At 35.5% G+C, this 19,016-nt stretch overlaps 1 protein-coding gene across 7 annotated transcripts in view; it reads left to right on the forward strand.

Annotated features, from left to right (window-relative positions):
- Positions 1-19,016, forward strand: part of LRBA (LPS responsive beige-like anchor protein) — a 785,650-nt gene that overhangs the window by 312,353 nt on the left and 454,281 nt on the right. For all 7 annotated transcript variants that reach the window (XM_045465918.1, XM_045465937.1, XM_045465946.1 and 4 more), the window contains exon 36: positions 16,607-16,715. In XM_045465918.1, the coding sequence (XP_045321874.1) occupies positions 16,607-16,715 (109 nt within the window). The remainder of the gene's footprint in view (positions 1-16,606; positions 16,716-19,016) is intronic.

Genomic DNA, 19,016 nt, shown 5'->3' on the forward strand with positions numbered 1-19,016 from the left:
CAAAGATTAGTTGGCATACATTTGTGGGTCCATTTCTGGTCTTTTTTTGTGGAAGTACCATAGGTTTTTTTTTTTTTTAAGTTTATTTATTTATTTTGAGAGACAGCAGGGGAGGGGCAGAGGAAGAGGGAGAGAGAGATTCTCAAGCAGTCTCCATGCTGTCAGTGCAGAGCCTGACCTGAGTCTTGATGGCACAAACTGTGAGAACATGACCTGAGCCAAAAATCAAGAGTCAGATGCTCAAGCAAGTAAGCCACCCAGGCACCCCAGCACCATACTGTCTGGATGATTACAGCTTTGTAATACAGCTTGAAGTCTGGAATTGTGATGCCTCCAGCTTTCATTTTTTTTTTTTCCAACATTACTTTGGCTATTTGGGGTCTTTTTCTGGTTCCATACAAATTTTAGCATTGTTTGTCCTGACTCTTTGAAGAATGCTGGTGTTAATTTGATAGGGATTGCATTGAATGTGTAGATTGCTTTGGGTGGTATAGACATTTTAACAATATTTGTTCTTCCAATCCGTTAATGTGGAATGTTTTTCATTTCTTTGTGTCTTCAATTTCCTTCATGAGCTTTTTATAGTTTTCAGTGTAGAGATCTTCTATCTCTTTAGTTAGGTTCATTCTTAGTTATTTTATGACTTTTGGTACAACTGTAAATGGGGTTGATTCTTGATTTCTCTTCTCCTTCTTTATTGGTGGATAGAAATGCAACTGATTTCTGTATGTTCATTTTATATCCTGCATCATTGCTGAATTAATGTATCAGTTCTCGCAGTTTTGTGGTAGAGTCTTTTGGGTTTTCCAAAGAGAGTATCATGTCTTCTGGGAAGAGCAAACATTTGACTTCTTCCTTGCCAATTTGTATGACTTTTATTTCTTTTTTTTGTTTGACTGCTGAGGCTAGGGCTTACAGTACTGTTTTCAACAACAGTGTTGAGAGTGGACATTTCCTGTCATGTTCCTGACCTTAGTGGGAAAGCTTTTCCCCATTTAGGATGATATTAGCTGTGCGTCTTTCATATATGGCCTTTATGATGTTGAGGTATGTTCTTTTTATTCCCACTTTCTTGAGAGTTTGTATCAAGAACGGGTACTGTATTTTGTCAAGTGCTTTTTCTGCATCCATTGAGAGGATCATGTGGTTCTTATCCTTTTAATAGTGTGATGTATCATGCTGATTGATTTGCAGATATTGAACTACATCTGCAGCCGAGGAATAAATCCCACTTGAATGTGGTGAATGATTCTTTTAATGTATTGGATTTGATTTGCTAGTATCTTGTTGAGAAGTTTTGCATCCATGTTCATCAGGCATATTCGTCTGTAATTCTCCTTTAAAAAATATTTTTTTTAGTGTGATTGCAAAAAATTGTGTGTACAAAGACAATTGATACTTAAAAAAATTTTTTTAATGTTTACTTATTTTTGAAGGAGAGACAGAGCTTAAGCAGGGAGGGGCAGAGAAAGAGGGGGACACAGAATCCAAGCAGGCTCCAGGCTCTGAGCTGTCAGCATAGAGCCCGATGTGAGGCTCCAACCCACAAACTGTGAGACCATGACTTGAGGTGAAGTTGGATGCTTCTCTGACTGAGCTTCCCAGGTGCCCTTTCTCCTTTTTAGTGGGGTCTTCATCTGTTTTTGGAATCAAGGTAATGCTGGCCTCATAGAATGAATTTGGAAGTTTTCCTTCCATTTCTATTTTTTTGGAACAGCTTCAAAAGAATAGTATTAACTCTTCTTTAGATATTTGGTAGAATTCCGCTGAGAAGCCATTTGGCCCTGGATTCTTATTTGTTGGGAGATTTTTGATTACTCGTTTTGCATCTCTTCAAATTTTCTGTTTCTTCCTATTTCAGTTTTGGTAGTTTATATGTTTCTCAGAATTTATCCATTTCTTTCATATTTCCCGACTTGTTGGTATATAATTACTCATAATGTTCTCTTATTTTTAAAAAATTTTTAATTTTAAATGTTTTGTTATTTAATTTTAAATGTTTTATTTGTTATTTATTTTGGTTAAGTCGGCCACTTAACCAACTGAGCCACCCAGGCACCCCAGTGTTCTCTTATTATTGTTTATATTTCTGTGGTATTGGTTGTGATCTTTCCTCCTTCATTCATGATTTTATTTATTTGGGTCCTTTCCTTTTTCTTTTTGATTAATTTGGCTAAGGATTTGTCACTTTTGTTATTTGTTTCAAAGAACCAGTTCCTAGTTTCATTGATCTGGTTTTTTTTTTTTTTTTTACTTTTTTTAATATTTGTTTATTTTTGAGAGAGAGAGACAGAGAGACAGAGAGAGACCGAGACTGAGACAGAATGCAAGTGGAGGACGGGCAGACAGAGAGGGAGACACAAAATCCGAAGCAGGCTCCAGGCTCTGAGCTGTTAGCCCAGAGCCTGACCTGGGGATCGAACCCATGATTCGTGAGATCATGACCTGAGCTGAAGTCAGACATTTAACTGACTGAGTCACATTTTTTTTTTTTTAATTTCAGTATCATTGATTTCTGCTATTTTTTCTTTTCTGCTGGTTTTGGGCTTTATTTGCTCTTTTTTTTCCAGTTTTTTTTAGGTATCAGGTTAGGTTGTTTATATGAAACATTTCTTCCTTCTTTAGGAAAGCCTGGATTGCTATATACTTCCCTCTTATGACTACCCTTGCTGCATTCCAGATGTTTTAGACTGTTATGTCTTCATTTTCATTGGCTTCTGTGTCCTTTTTTATGTCTTAATTTCTTGGTTAATGAATTCATTCTTTATTAGGATGTTCTTTAATCTCTAAGTATTTGTGGTGTTTCAAATTGTTTCTTATGGTTGATTTCAAGTTCCATAGTGTTTATGTTCTGAAAATATGCATGGTATATAGTCTCAATCTTTTTGTACTTGTTTAGGGCTGATTTTTTGACCCAGTATGTGATGCATTCTGGAGAATATTCCATGTGCACTTAGAAGAATGTGTGTTCTGCTGCTTTAGGATGAAATTTTCTGAATATATCTGTTAAGTCCATCCAGTCTAGTGTGTCATTCAAAGCCATTGTTTCCTTATTGATTTTCTGCTTAGATGATCTGTCCATGGTTGTATGTGGGGTGTTAAGGTCTCCTATAATTATTGTATTATTATCTTTGAGTTCCTCTATGTTTGTGATTAACTGATTTATATATTCAGGTACTTCAAAATTAGAGGTATAAATATTTAAAATTGTTAGGTCTTCTTGGTGGATAGACCCCTTAATAATGGTATAATGCCCTTCTTTATCTCTTGTTACAGTCTTTGTTTTAAAATCTAGTTTGTCTGATATAAGTATAGCTACTCTGGCTTTCTTTTGACGTTCATTAGCATTGTAGATGGTTCTCCATCCCCCGCTTTGAATCTGCAGGTGTCTTTAGGTCTAAAATGAGTCTCTTGTAGACAGGATATAGATGGGTTTTTTTTTTTTAATGCATTCTGATACCCTTATGTCTTTTTGTTGGAGCCTTTAGTCCATTTACAAATTTGAGTGACTACTGAAAGATACAAATTTAGTGTCATTGTGTTGCCTGCAGATTTGGTGTTTCTGGTGATGTTCTCTGGTCCTCTCTAGTCTTTGTTGCTTTTGGTCTGTTTTGTTTTGTTTATGTTTTCTCCATTCAAAGAGTCCCCCTTAAAGTTTCTCGTAAAGCTGGGTTAGTGGTCACAAACTCCTTTGGTTTTTGCTAGTCTGGGACACTCTTTATTTCTCCTTCTATTTTGAATGACAGCCTTGCTGGATAAAGAATTTTTGGCTGTGCATGGTTTTGCAATTCAGCATGTTGAATATATCCTACCACTCCTTTCTGGCCTGCCAAGTTTCTGTGGAAAGATCTGCTGCATACCTAATCTGTCTTTCCTTGTATGCTAAAGGAAAGGAAAGGAAATCTGTCTTTCCTTGTATGCTTGGTGCTTTCACAATTTTTTCCTTGTCTGTGTATTGTGTGATTTGACTATGGTATGTCTTGGTGATGGTTGGTTTTTGTTGAATCTATTGGGAATTCTGTGTTCTTCTTGGAATTTGATGTCTGTGTCCTTCCCCAGATTAGAAAAGTTTTTAGCTATAATTTGCTCACATAAATCTTATGCCCTTTTTTCTCACTCTTCATCTTCTGGGACTTCTGTGATACAAATGTTATTTCTCTTTAATAAGTCACTGAGTTCTCTAAGTCTTGTATTGTGATCTTTTGCCTTTGTTTTCATCTTTTTTTTTCCTGCTTCATTATTTTCCATAATTTTGTCTTCTAGCTCACTGATTCACTGTTCTCCTTTGTCCATCCTTGCTGTCATGGCATCCATTCAAGATTGCATCTCAGTATAGCATTTTAAATTTTGGCCTGACTAGATTTTATTTCTTTTATCTCTGCAGAAAGGGATCCTCTGCTATCTTCCATGGTTTTTTCAACCCTAGCTAGTATTTGTATAATTGTGGGTTTGAATTTTAATTCAGACATCTTAATTTTATCTGTGTTGATTAAATCCATGGCATTATTTCTACCTGTTCTTTCTTTTTGGGTGAATTGCTCTGTCCTGTCATTTTGGAGGAAGAAAAAAATTAAATAAGAATTTTAAAAATTAAAAACAAAACCAAATCAAATAAAGGAAGCTAGATCCTAGGTGTGTTTCAGGCTGCTTGTTGAGAGAAGCTTCACAGAAAAGAGAAAAAAGAGAAAGGGGAAAAACAAGTTTAAAAATTTTTAATTAAAATTTTTTTTTAAATTTATTTTTGAGAAAGAGAGCATGAGCAGGGGAGGGACAGAGAGGGGGACAGAAGATTTGATGTGGGCTCCATGCTGAGAGCAGCATTCTCAATGCGGGGCTCAAACTCATGAACAGCGAGATCATGACCTGAGCTGAAGTTGGACATATAACAAACTCAGCCACCCAGGAGCTCCCCCCAAAATTTTTTAAATAGTGAAAGAAAATAAAATAAAATAAAGAAAATAAAATAGTATAAAATAATATAAAAGAAATCAGCTCTTTCTGTACCTAAGAAAAGGAAAAGAAAAAGATAATATAAGTAAAAACAGAGACAAAGAAAATGAACAAATGAACAAGCAAACGGAATGAGATCCAAATGAAGTTTCATCCAGTTTACCATAGAGTAAACTTTGTAACACACTGTAGTCTGTACACTAAGCAGGTGGAAAGGATTTGTGCTGGTCTTTGAGGGCTGTGCCTAAACGGTGCAGGTGGGCAGGGTTTGGTTTAACAGCTCTATTCTCTGCTTGGTGGCCCTGCTTATTAGCTCACTGGGGTCGATTCCTGTATGTGCATGTGCACGTTTGTAAAGGTGAAATGGCTTCAACTAGCTCTCTAGTCTTTGGCACATGAATTTCGTGCCCTCACAGACATGTGATCAAACACCTCTCCTTTGTCTCAGGCTTCTGTCTGCTTCCTGCCTTTACCCTGTCTCTGTCCAAGGTGTCTGCTTGCCAGGTGGCTCCTTCCTCCAGAGTTTTATCTCAGATGGGGCTGTGTTTCAAAACCCCAAACTTCAGAGTTCCTCATATATTGGACCTGCACTGATTCTCTGGGAGAGGGTCTTGAGCAATGACTGGGTGCCAGCTTGTCTGTGAAAACATTCACAAGATCACATAGTAGCACAGGGTATTGTCTTTCTCCCCATCTAAAATATAGGGAAAGCTTGTCTCCAGTGTTTAGCCTCGCCTTTATCGTACAGTATATGTTGCATAGATATTTGACAGTGATTCAAAAGACAGAGGGGGATTATATACAAACATGTTAAAAGATCAGAGCAAGTACTCCAAATTCATATTCTGTTATAGTCTAGATGTGAAATGATTAAAGCTTGATTTTTAGGACATTGGCTGTGAAATAATTAAACCTGGAAATATTATGTAGTGAAATACATTAATTAAACCTGGAAGTATTACATAGGAAATACATTATTTAAACCTGGAAATATTACATAGGAAATACTGACAGTATTTGCTGATTGATTAGGGGTGAAGGTGATAGGGAAGAAGGAGGAGATGAGAATAACTTTGAGGTTGCTTGGTTGGGGACTAGGAGGTTGATGTACCTTTGACTAATCAATTAGTGTTTGAGTGCTATGAGGCAATATATTGATGTTAATTCACGATGTGGTTTTTGGTCTCTAAAGAGAAACTAAGAAGCACAAACCAGTATTTCACGTTTATACTCGTGAAAGCCCTTGCTTTCTCTATCTGCAGAGTCAAAGCAAGTTATTCATTAGCAGATTTTAAACTTGCACTAGGGATTGTTTTTATCGGTAATGCCTGAATGTGTACTGTTTAATAGTATTTGAAAAATACCCTAATAATCTCACTCAAAAATCATAAGAAATTGCATTAACATCTACAGTTTGGAGGTAATGGAGAGGGTGTGACAGATTTGGAATCAAATTATAAATAGTGTGTATGAACTTAAGAGAGAATGTGAAAAGTGGTAGAAGAGCAGAAAGCTTTCTGTTTTCTTTAAAGATCTGTTTTTCTTTCTTTTAATTACTCCTTATTGTAAAACTTCAAAGAACAGAGAAATACAAGGGGGAAAACATACATTCTCCTTTCTAAAGCATGGGGTGGCATACTTTTTTAAAGGGCCATATAGTAAATATTTTAGGCATTGCAGAGCATATGGTCTGCCACTACTACTCAACTTACTGTAGAGTTATGATGTGAGAACAGCTATAGATAATAAGTGGGCATGGCCTGTTCCAATAAAACTTTATTAACAAAAACTGTTGGCAGGCAGATTTAGTTTGTGGCCCTGTTTTGATGACTTCATTCTAGATAAATGGCAGTTTGGTGTATTTTCCTTCATATTTTCCCCAAACTCACATTGTACATAATATTATTTTAATTTTATTTTCTCACTTAACAATATGTTATGGGAAACATTTTGTTGTCAATTCAGAAGAATCTATTCTTATAGGTTTGCATATTTTGGTTCTTTCAGGTTTTCACTTTTGTAAGCAATTTTTTAGTGAAATTCCTTTTACATACAAGTTTTTCTACACTTGTGGGAAAATGTTGATATGGCAGTTTACTAGGAGTGTAATCACTGCTTTGTATCAAAGTCTATGCGTATTTTATTGACATTTTGACTAAAATATTGCTATAAAGACATGTACCCTGGTACCTGCTTATAGATATGCCATTGTTGATGACTGTTGTTGGGTCTAACTTTTGTAGGCAGGTATTGTCTAGGTGCAGTTTATTCGCTTCTGCTATTATACTGAAAAAGTAATCCTAGCTACCTACCCAACCTTTCTTTCCAGTTCCCTTTTAAAAAAAGTTTATTTAATTTGACAGAGAGAAAGAGAGGGCATGTGTGGGTGAGAGTGGGGGAAGGGCAGAGAGAGAGAGTGGGAGGAGAGAGAGTATCTCAAGTTAGCAGCACAGTGCCTCACGCAGGGCTTGAGACCCTTGAGACCATGACCTGAACTGAAAACAAGAGTTAGACGCTTAACTGAGCCACCCAGGTGCCCCTCCAGTTCCTTTTAAAGAAAGAAGTTTAGAAGACGTATACATAACAAACATGTTCCCAGAAGCATCTCACTTATCATAATGAATCATTCTGTTAGCATTCATGGTAGGTAAAGTGGTGTTGTGGTAGCATTCATCAGAATGGGTCAATTGTTTATATATCCAAAGTATTTTGCTGGGAGGTTTAGAACTGTGTTATCATTACTAAAGTTCTGTATGAGTCATTACATGTAGACAGAGACCATCTCTTAAACTCTTGCTTTCTAATAGCATAGATGAGGTGTTTTTTTTCTTTGTTTGTTTTGTTTTTTTGAGTTTTATTTATTTACTCTGAGAGGGAGAGAGAAAACATGAGCAGGGAGGGGCAGTGAAAGGAGAGAGGGAGAATCCTAAACAGGCACCCTGGTGTCAGTGTGGAGCCTGACTTGGGCTCAAACTCCTGAACTGTTGAGATAATGACCTGAACCTAAATCAAAAGTCAGATGCTTAACCAACTGAGCCACCCAGGTGCCCCTCATAACATAGATGAGTTTTAAAAACTTTTCTTACCCAAGATGATTCATATAGTATACTTGAGTACTTTTTCATATAGTATTCTTTTGTACTTTTGCCCGACATTGTTAGTGAAATTTATTTTGTTATGTATAAAATTAGTTGGTTCTTTTTGATACTGATCTGTATTTTATTATATGAATATTTTATTTAAAAAATTTTTACTCTTACTGGCATTCTCAGTAGTTGCTATTGTTGGCTATTATAAATAAAGTTGCTATAAACGTTTTTTTATGTTTTATGATGATGAGAATCCCTGTTACTTAATTTCCTTGCCAACATTTGAAAATACCATTTTTTTAAAAAATATAGTGATTCTGGTGGGATGTAGTATAGCTTATGGTTTTATTTGTATTTCCCTGATGACTGGTAATCTTGAACACCTTTTCATGAATTTACTTGCCTTTTGGAAATCTTTTGTGAAGAGCTTATTGGTGTACTTTGCTCATTTTTAAGAATTATGATTATTGCCTTTTCCTTATTTGTAAGTATTTTTGTATATTTAAGAATATAAGTTCCTTGTGGACTATAAGTATTACAAATGTATTCTCCTTTTCTAAAGTTTGCCTTTTAATTTTCTTAATAGTGGCCTTCATAAGCACTGATCTTTAATTTTAAAGAAGTTCAGTTTATCAGTATTTTTCTTCATGTTGTATTTTATGGTTTTTCAAGAAATCTTTAAGTAATGAAGATACTATTTTATGTGATCTTATGAAAGCTTCTAGAAGTGTTTAGGATTTGTCTATGACCCTTTTAGAATTCATTTGTTTGTTATGATCTGAGATAGAAGTCATGGTTAGTTTTATGTGATTGATTGATTCAGACCTAATTATTGAAAAATTCCATCTTCTTCCTCCTTATTACAAAAGTAACTCTGTCTTAAATCTGGGTCTGTTTCTGGATATTCTCTTCTGATTCATTGGTCTGTTCATCTGTGTTTGCCCCACTACTACACTGTCTTAATACATCAATATAATAGGTCCTAATATTTGGTGGTATTAGTCTTCTATTCTGATTATGATTATTATTTTCCCTCCTCTTTCCTCCTCCTCTTCAAGAATGTCTCAGCTATTTTTTGTTCTTTACATTTTTGTATAACTGTTAGAATGAACTTGTCAGATTCTGCAGAAGACCTGCTAGAATTTTGACTGGGATTTGTATAGCTATACAACTATACAACTATATATGACTTTGTGGAGAATTCATATCTTTACAGTATTGAGCCTTTAACTTTCATGAACATTGCATAGTCCTTCTTTAATTTCTTTAAGTGTTAACGTCTCTTAGCATTCTTTTTGTTTGTATACACAATTATATCACGTTTGGTTAGTTTTTACATCTTTTGATGATTTTTAATGCTTTTCAAAATAGCATTTAAAAATTACTTTGACTTTTGGTTAACTATTAAATAGAGTATAGTTTATTTTTGTATATTTTGTATATCACTTGTAGTGATCTGGATCACTTCAATCGAGTAATCTTTGTGACCTCAGTTATTAATTTTAATTGTTGATATTTTGGAGTTTTTGAAAGAACCAACTTTTTAAGTTTGTTGATTTTCTAAAGTGCATTTTTATTTGATATATTTTTAATTTCTCTTCTTTGTTATTTTATTTTCAATACATTGAATTTTCTGTGATGTGTTTCTCATTTTTTCAGTTTTGTACTTAGATAATTTATTTTCAGAGTTTCTTCCGTGTTTTGAATTTATTTAGTGTATCAATCTAGTGTATAAATTTATTTAGTGTATACATTTCTCTCCAAGCATTGATTTAGCAAAATCCCACATGTTGTTTGTGTGTTTGTTTGTTTATTTAAATTTACATTCAAATTAGTTAGCGTATAGTGCAATAATGATTTCAGTAGTAGATTTTTAGTGCCCCTTACCCATTTAGACCATCCCCCCTCCCACAACCCCTCCAGTAACCCTCTGTTTGTTCTCCATATTTATGAGTCTCTTCTGTTTCGTCCCCCTCCCTGTTTTTATATTGTTTTTGTTTCCCTTCCCTTATGTTCATCTGTTTTGTCTCTTAAAGTCCTCATATGAGTGAAATCATATGATTTTTGTCTTTCTCTAATTTCACTTTGCATAATACCCTCCAGTTCCATCCAAGTAGTTGCAAACGGCAAGATTTCATTCTTTTTGATTGCCGAGTAATACTCCTTTGTATATATATACCACATCTTCTTTACCCATTCATCCATTGATGGACATGTGGCTCTTTAATACTTTGGCTATTGTTGATAGTGCTGCTATAAACATGGGGGGTGCATGTGTCCCTTCGAAACAGCACACCTGCATCCTGTGGATAAATGCCTAGTAGTGCAATTGCTGGGTCATAGGGTAGTTCTATTTTTAGTTTTTTGAGGAACCTCCATACTGTTTTCCAGAGTGGCTGCACCATCTTGCATTGCCACCACCAATGCAATAGAGATCCTCTTTCTCCGCATTCTCGCCAACATCTGTTGTTGCCTGAGTTGTTAATGTTAGCCATTCTGACAGGTGTGAGGTGGTATCTCATTGTGGTTTTGATTTGTATTTCCCTGATGATGAGTGATGTTGAGCATGTTTTCATGTGTCAGTTGGCCATCTGGATGTCTTCTTTGGAGAAGTGTCTACTCATGTCTTTTGCTCTTTTCTTCACTGGATTCTTTGTTTTTTGGGTGTTGAGCTTGATAAGTTCTTTATAGATTTTGGATACTAACCCTTTATCTGATATGTCATTTGCAAATATCTTCTCCCATTCTGTCGGTTGCCTTTTAGTTTTGCTGATTGTTTCCTTTGCTGTGCAGAAGCCTTTTATTTTGATGAGGTCCCAGTAGTTCATTTTTGCTTTTGTTTCCCTTGCCTCTGGAGACGTGTTGAGTAAGAAGTTGCTGCGGCCAAGATCAAAGAGGTTTTTGCCTGCTTTCCTCTCAAGGATTTTGATGGCTTCCTGTCTTGCATTTAGGTCTTTCATCCATTTTGAGTTTATTTTTGTGTATGGTGTAAGAAACTGGTCCAGGTTCAATGTTCTGCATGTCCAATTTTCCCAGCACCACTTGCTGAAGAGATTGTCTTTATTCCATTGGATATTCTTTCCTGCTTTGTCAAAGATTAGTTGGTCATACATTTGTGGGTCCATTTCTGGGTTCTCTATTCTGTTCCATTGATCTGAGTGTCTGTTCTTGTGCCAGTACCATACTGTCTTGATGATTACAGCTTTGTAGTATAGCTTGAAGTTTGGGATTGTGATGCCTCCTGCTTTGTTTTTTTTTTTTTTTTTTTTTTCAAGATTGCTTTGGCTGTTTGGGGTCTTTTCTGGTTCCATATAAGTTTTAGGATTGTTTGTTCTAGATCTTTGAAGAATGAATGCTGGTGTTATTTTGATAGGTATTGCATGGAATATGTAGATTGCTTTGGATGGTATCGACATTTTAACAATATTTGTTCTTTTATTTATTTATTTATTTAAAAAAATTTTTTTTTTCAACGTTTATTTATTTTTGGGACAGAGAGAGACAGAGCATGAACGGGGGAGGGGCAGAGAGAGAGGGAGACACAGAATCGGAAACAGGCTCCAGGCTCCGAGCCATCAGCCCAGAGCCCGACGCGGGGCTCGAACTCACGGACCGCGAGATCGTGACCTGGCTGAAGTCGGACGCTTAACCGACTGCGCCACCCAGGCGCCCCAACAATATTTGTTCTTAATCCCACATGTTTTAATTTGTTGTTTTCATTATCTTTTATTTCAAAGTATTTTCTAATTTCCATTGTCATGTTTTCTTTGGTGCATGGGTTATTTAGCAGTGTATTCCTTTGTTTTTCAAATATTGATGGGAAGAAATGTTAGCATGTATTGCTGTGTCAACAGTATTAGCAGAATTTGGCCTTAAAGCAACAAACATTTATTATCTCATAGTCTGTGTTGGTTAGGACTCTGGGCATGGCTTGTCTGGCCCCTCTGCTTCAGATTCTCTTAAAAGGTTAATGTATTTTTGGGCTGTAGTCTCATTTGATATTTGACTGGGGAAGTGTTTTCTTCTAAGTTTATCTGGTTGTTGGCAGGATTGAGTTCTTTGTGAGTTGCTGCGACTGATTTCCAATTCCTTGCTGATGGTTGTCTGAGGGCTGCACTGAGTTTCTTGCTACATGAGCTACTTCATAGAGCAGCTGTAACATGGCAGAATTCATGAGCTATGCCATCAGGATGAGGAGTCAGTAAGAAGAGTCTGCTAGTAAGATGAAAATTTGAATCATACTTAATATAATAATGGAAATGATATGTCTTCAGTGTTTCCATGTTTTACTGCTTTGAGGCATGCCATAGCTCCTATACAAAATCTAATTGAGAGGATTACATAAGGCTGAAGATATCAGAAAGCTGGGAAAGTTGGAGGCCATCCTAGAGTTTTTGCACAGCATGTTCTATTTTATTTTTTCTAGATTGGTTCTATTGTGTCAGAGAATATACTCTGTATGATTTCTTCCTTTGAAATTCATTATAGATTTCTTTGTGACGCCACATTTTGTCTGTTTGTGTATATGACCCATATTTAAATGATAAGAAGCTTTATATCTTTTATAGCTAGTAGTATATCATATTCTTGGGAACATACAAATTTAGAATCTCAAAGTTATGATTTTCTGTCTAGATCATTCATCTTATCATTTGAAGTATCTATTTATCTCTAATAAAATTTCTTAAAGCAGTCTTTTTTTATGTATATTTTTTAAATGTTTATTTTTGAGGGGGGTGGGGAGAGGCTAAGAGAGAGGAGGACATAGGATCTGAAGCTGGCTCTGCATTGACAGCAGAAAGCCCTATGTGTGGCTCATATTCAAGAACCGTAAGGTTGTTATCTGAGCTGAGGTCGGACACTCAAGTGATTTACTACCCAGGCGCCCCTATCTTTTTCTTATATTAATAAAGATATATAATCTTCTCTCACACTTTTTTTTTATTATTTATCTTTTCTGAAAAAATGACTTTCAACATTTATGCAACCTTTTAGTGAAATTGTGTTACGGTTTAATGATATGACATACTTAAAATCTACTTGACAGTAATTGTATCATTAAATCTGCTTTCTATATGTTCTTGATGTATTTAGGTTAAAGCTTATCCTCTTATTGTCTGTCCTTTTATTTGCTGTATGTTTTGCATGTTCCTTTTTTCTTTTTTTCCTTTCTTTTGAGCTAAATTTGTTTTTTCAATTCGGTTTTTTTCCTATTAGCATATTAGTTGTTAATTATTTTAGATATCTTTAGTGGTTACCTAGATTGAAACATGAATATTAGAGTTGTTAACATCTTAAATAAATTGGTTCTTTCACCAATTCATGGATAAAGAACATTACAACACTAATTCCTTTTAATTTGTCTTGTTTTGAGTGCTATTAAATATTTTAACATAATGGTATTTTTGAATTTTAGAAGTTATTCTGATTGGTGTAAACATTCAGTATTCTTTTTAGATTTACCCATGTTGAGTTTTTCTTTTTTCTTTTTTAAAAAATTTTAAAAATGTTTTTATTTATTTTTGAGAGAGAGAGAGAGAGAACGCACACGAGAGCATTAGTGGGGAAGGGGCAGAGAGATACAAGGAGACACAGATTCTGAAGCATGCTCCGGGGTCTAAGGTAACTGTGAGATCATGATCTGAGTGGAAGTTGGACATTTAACCAACTAAGCCACCCAAGTGCCCCTGTTTTGTTTTTTACTGCCTTGTGTTACATCCATCTGATATTATTTACCTTCTGTCTGAAAAACTCCGTTTAATGTGGGAGTGACCCATTTGTCTAGTGACAATTTCTGTCTGTTTTGCCATTAAATATGCTTATTTTGCTTTTGCATGAGAGGAAACATTTTTTCCCCTATCCTCTTAGGTTCTTTCTTTGAGGGCCTGTGAATCAAACTGACAAAAGACAAATTGATAAGAGAAAAGACAAGTTTTTTTAATTCATGTATGTTGGAGAGAATTCATAGAAAAATGTGACTCAAGAAAGAGGTTATATTTTGAGGTTTTAGGAAGAAGGGCACTTAGGGAAAAACAAATAACTTTTAGGAAAGATAAATGGACCCTTAGGAGATAGGATAGTTTTGTCATAATGTCCTTTTAGGCAATTTCCTATCCAGGTGCTGACTTTTTAAGTTTCTAGATAATAAGAGTCATTCTTCCCTGGTTGCACAACTTCACAGTCTTCATTGGAAGGATTTGTGACAGTTGAATTCTTTTGGTAGTCTGTGCTTCTAGGCAGATAAGGGGAGTTCAGAAAATAGACTCTTCACGTGGTATATTCTGGATACTTTCACTTTTATTATTAAAAGATGGTTTCTGGATATGGAATTCTTAGCTGCCATTTTGATTTGGCATCTAAAAGAGGTCATTGCATTCTTATTTGTCTTCCATCAGTCTTCATGCTCTTTTGAAACCAAGTAGGTGTCCTTACCTGTTCTGTTTTTTCTCTCCCTCTGTCTGCTATTAAGATTTTTTTCCTTTGACAATTTTATTATGATATGAATAGATGTAGTACTCTTTGATCCTGTTTGGAGGTTGTAGCACTTCAGTGTATGGCTTAATAGTTTTTTCCCCAGTTTTCTTTTTCTTTCTTTCTTTTTTTTGTTAAGTTATTTATTTATTTTGAAAGAGACAGAGACAGCATAAGTGGGGGAGGGGCAGAGAGAGAGGGAGAGAGAGAATCCCAAGCAGGCTCTGTACTCTCAGCACAGAGTCTGATGTGGGGCTCTAACCCACAAAACTGTGAGATCATAACCTGAGATGAAACCAAGAGTCGGATGCCTGACTGACTAAGCCACCCATGTGCCCCTCCCTAGTTTTAAAAAAATGTTGCCTAGTATCTCTTCAAATATTGCTCGTTTTGCACTATTTGACTTCTTTCTTTACTCCAGATACACTTATGTTAGACCTTTTTGCCTTGGTCTGTATGTCTGTTATTTATTTTGTCAAGTTTTCATTATTTTTCTTACCACGCTTCTGTTGACCTATTCTTTGGTTAAGTACTTCTTTGAGTTCAGTAAATTGGTAAATCTGTTCTTAATTTCATGTTTGTTTTGTTCAGTGGTTTAAGTTTCTAGTCTCTACTGGAGTTCTTTTTCTTAGAATCTGTTGTCCTGAACCATAACTACGTTTATTTTGGTGTTTAATTTTTTTACAGTTTTTTTTAATTTACTTTTTAGAGAGAGAGTGAGCAAGCATGAGCACAGGCCAGGGAGGAGCAGAGAGAGAGAGGGAGACACAGAATCTGTAGCAGGCTCCAGAGTCTGAGCTGACAGCACAGAGCCCAATGCGGGGCTCGAACCCACAAACTGTGAAATCATTACCTGAGCTGAAGTCGGACGCTTAGCTGACTGAGCCACCCAGGTGCCCCTGTTTCAGTGTTGAGATATGAAATTTTAGTATCTTGATTTTCTGAGTTGACTTCTATTTGTTTTTCCTTCATTTATTGTTGGTTACTTGGTGATTGTTGGAAATTATATTTAAAATTGCAGGGGTAAATATAAGTCTCTAAATGATAATATCTTCCTCTAGAGATTTCCTTTTGATTTCTGATTAGCAGTTAAATTAGGTACTGATTATGTTAATTTAAGACTGACCTGATTTAAGATGGAGTTTTTTGGGTTTTTTGTTTGTTTATTTTTTTGGGAGAGCACAACCTGGGGAGGGGGTGGGGGAGGGGGATAGAGGATCTGAAGTGAGCTCTAGGCTGACAGGCTGACAGCAGTGAGCCTGATATGAGGCTTGAATTCACAAACCATGAGATCATGCCCTGGGTCAAGTCAGGCCCTCAACCAGCTGAACTACCCAGGTGCCCCAAGGCTGGAGTTTTTCAATCTTTGTGAGAGTTTGCACTATTTCCAGTTTGCCTGGAATTTAGTTCTCATGCATTGGTATTTCTATTTCTTTTTCTCCTCACCTTATGAGATTCTGAAATTTTTGTTTAGCGTTTTGGCTCCCACTTATGTATAAATCAGTATAGTGTTGTTTGAGAGTCTGTTTTAGTGTTTTTAAAGACTGGTCTATTTTCTGTTTCCTATGGTATACTTATGTTCCTTCTGTAAGCCTGGATAATCTACTAGGATCCTTCTGCCTTGACAGGTCATAACATTTAATTTTTGTCTCCATAGCTCTGTAAGACTGATAAATCTGTTTAGCTTCTCTAGTTCCACCTGTGGAAAGTAAATGGTTCAGTGAAAAAAATCATGCTGAATGTCTTCTGTGTGCTTTCTTCTCTAGGATCTTGACTCCTTACTTTGTGGCTGCCTTGTAAATTCTCCAATACCTTTAAAAAGATTAAAACACAAATTTGATATGGTATTTTTAGTTGTTTTTCTTGGATAGCTAGTTGGATAAAAGCTATTCTGCTTTTGCCAGAAGGGTAACATTTGTTGCTATATCCTTTAATTATTTACTGTGAAGTAATGGTACTTCATTGGGTATGATGACAGAAGAGGAGTGTAAACATTCTTCTCCACATAACAAGATACATCAACTTTGAGCAGTGAACCATCATATGTCTTATGTATGTACACATTTACTTATTTGACAATATTAATCTTTTTATAGGTTGCTTAGTCAAACAATGAAGGATCATCTAGTAAGAGTAGCAAATGAAGCTGAATTTATCCTGAGCAGGCAACGAGCAGAGGATATTCACAGACATGCAGAATTTGAGGTAGGTTAAACATATGGTTGGTGTGAGCAAATTGCCATTTTTAATGGTAATCATGGGAAACTGCATCGGTAAGATGGTCTAAGCAAACATATATCATCAAAAAATTAAAAATTAATTTTTGAGAGTCTTGGGGGGATTCTGGGAAGATACTACAAGTCTCCATAGCCCTCTGGTCTCAACTCCTTTTTTTCCCACAAGTTGCTTACGGCAGCTTCTGTGTTTGGTTGACCTCATCTTAACCATGTGAGCAGGTTTTGGCTCTGGTAGTTTTCCAATGAAGTGAATTAGGGAAGGACTTTTTCCTTTCTGGGCAAGGCAGAGCTAGTTAACCAGAAATGACAACCAAGCAGAAATGAAAACTGCTATGGTGGAGATAAGATCTTCCAGGTTCTAGGGAGAAGCTGAAATGCAGAGGCATGAAGTTTCTTTTACCCTGGAGGTTTGTGACCATGCTGCTCTTTGTAAATGAGGAAATGAACATACAGCTTTCTTTGTGAGTCTTCACAGGGGGAACAAGTGACAGACTCATCGTGAGACCGCTGCTTTTCTTGGCAGTTGCTTCTGAACACATGTAACAAATGTGAATTCATAGAGGAAATTAATGGTGTTGTGGTATATAAATTACCAAAATGTACACCTAAGGTGAAGTAGAAGATTTGGCAAGAACATTTGCTAAGAGTTAGAAAAAAGTTTAAAAAGCACCATCTGGGTTTTTTGGAAAGTGTTAAGAGCAGGTAATTCAAATGTTGCTTATATTCTTCTGATGCATTAAAAACAATGCACTCCCAGGACATGTTACCCAACTGTCACAACATGAAGGAGATACTGGAAAAATAAATTCTAGGAGACCAATTTCATTTAAGAATATGGGTACAAAGTTTTAACTAAAACTTGAACCAACAATTTAACAACATAATGAAAAAATCATGTACCGTGACCAGTTAGAATTTACTTGTGCAATCCAAAGAGTGTTTAATATTAAGATATTTACCTATGAAATAAATTATATCAATAAATTAAATATAGAAAAATCATATGAAGGCATCAATAAATGTAGAAATAAGCATATGATAAATTTTAGCAGCCAACTCTAAGAAAACTCTGAGAAAAAAATATATTTGATAAAAGTCTGAATATGATGAAGACTTAACATCATTTTAAATGGTGAAATCATTTTTATTAAAATCAGGAAAGAAAGTGTGATAACTACTATCATCATTATTTACCATTTTTTGATGTTTTGGTGCTAATGCTATGATCCAGGAAAACTAAGAGATTCTTGAACACTTTTTTATCAGAATCAACAGGGACTTTGGTAAAATTATTGGATATGATAAGTATGTAAAAAAATTAGTATCATTTCTTTGATGACTAGTAAGCAGTAGTCACTAAGAATGTAAATCAGTAGTATGATCTGTTTATAGTTAAGATAAAAATAATGTTGGGGTGCCTGGGTGGCTCAGTTGATTGAGCATCCGACTTTGGCTCAGGTCATGATCTCGAGGTTCACGAGTTTGAGCCCCATGTCATGCTCTGTGCTGACAGCTTGGAGCCTGGAGCCTGCTTTGATTCTGTGTTTCCCTCTTTTTCTGCCCCTCCCCCACTCATGCTCTGTCTCTCTCTCCCTCAAAAATATAAATAAACATAAAAAAATTTTAAGATAAAAATAATGTTTTGTGTCAGTTTCTATGAGAATGCACATATAACTATTTGAAACAAATATAAAAGCTTAATAGTAAACAAAATGTAAACTACTGGAAAGTCATTCTATGCTGGGTTGTACATGTTGCTCTGTGTGTGTTTATGTGTGAGAGACAGAGCTAGAGAATCATTCTTTTATTTTGAAATAAATTGATACTAATAGAAAAATTGTAAGAGTAATACAAAAATTCCTGTTTACCATTCTCCTGGATTCTGTGATGCTTAAAATTGTATTACATTTGCACTTCTCCCACTTTTTCTTTGTTTTTATGAATTTGAGAGCAGGTTGAATTTGTAGTAATCCTCTGTTTCTAATTTCTTCAGTGAGAATTTCCTACGTCCATTCTCTGGTTTAATTCGTATAGTTCTGTACATTCTACATAGATGTCAAATCAGAAACGTAACATTTGTTATAACACTAATCTACAGACCTTACTCATGTCTTCTCAGTTGTCTCCATAATGTCCTTTATAGTCAAAAGTAGAAAATTTTAGTGACACAAAAATGTCAGTTTTTCTCAAATATGTAAATTCAATACAATATGCATTAGCATACCATTCATCAGGAAAACAGCGGAGTAGTTTGGAACTTAAATATCCT

Source organism: Leopardus geoffroyi, chromosome B1, assembly GCF_018350155.1.
Source record: "Leopardus geoffroyi isolate Oge1 chromosome B1, O.geoffroyi_Oge1_pat1.0, whole genome shotgun sequence".
NCBI lineage: Eukaryota > Metazoa > Chordata > Mammalia > Carnivora > Felidae > Leopardus > Leopardus geoffroyi.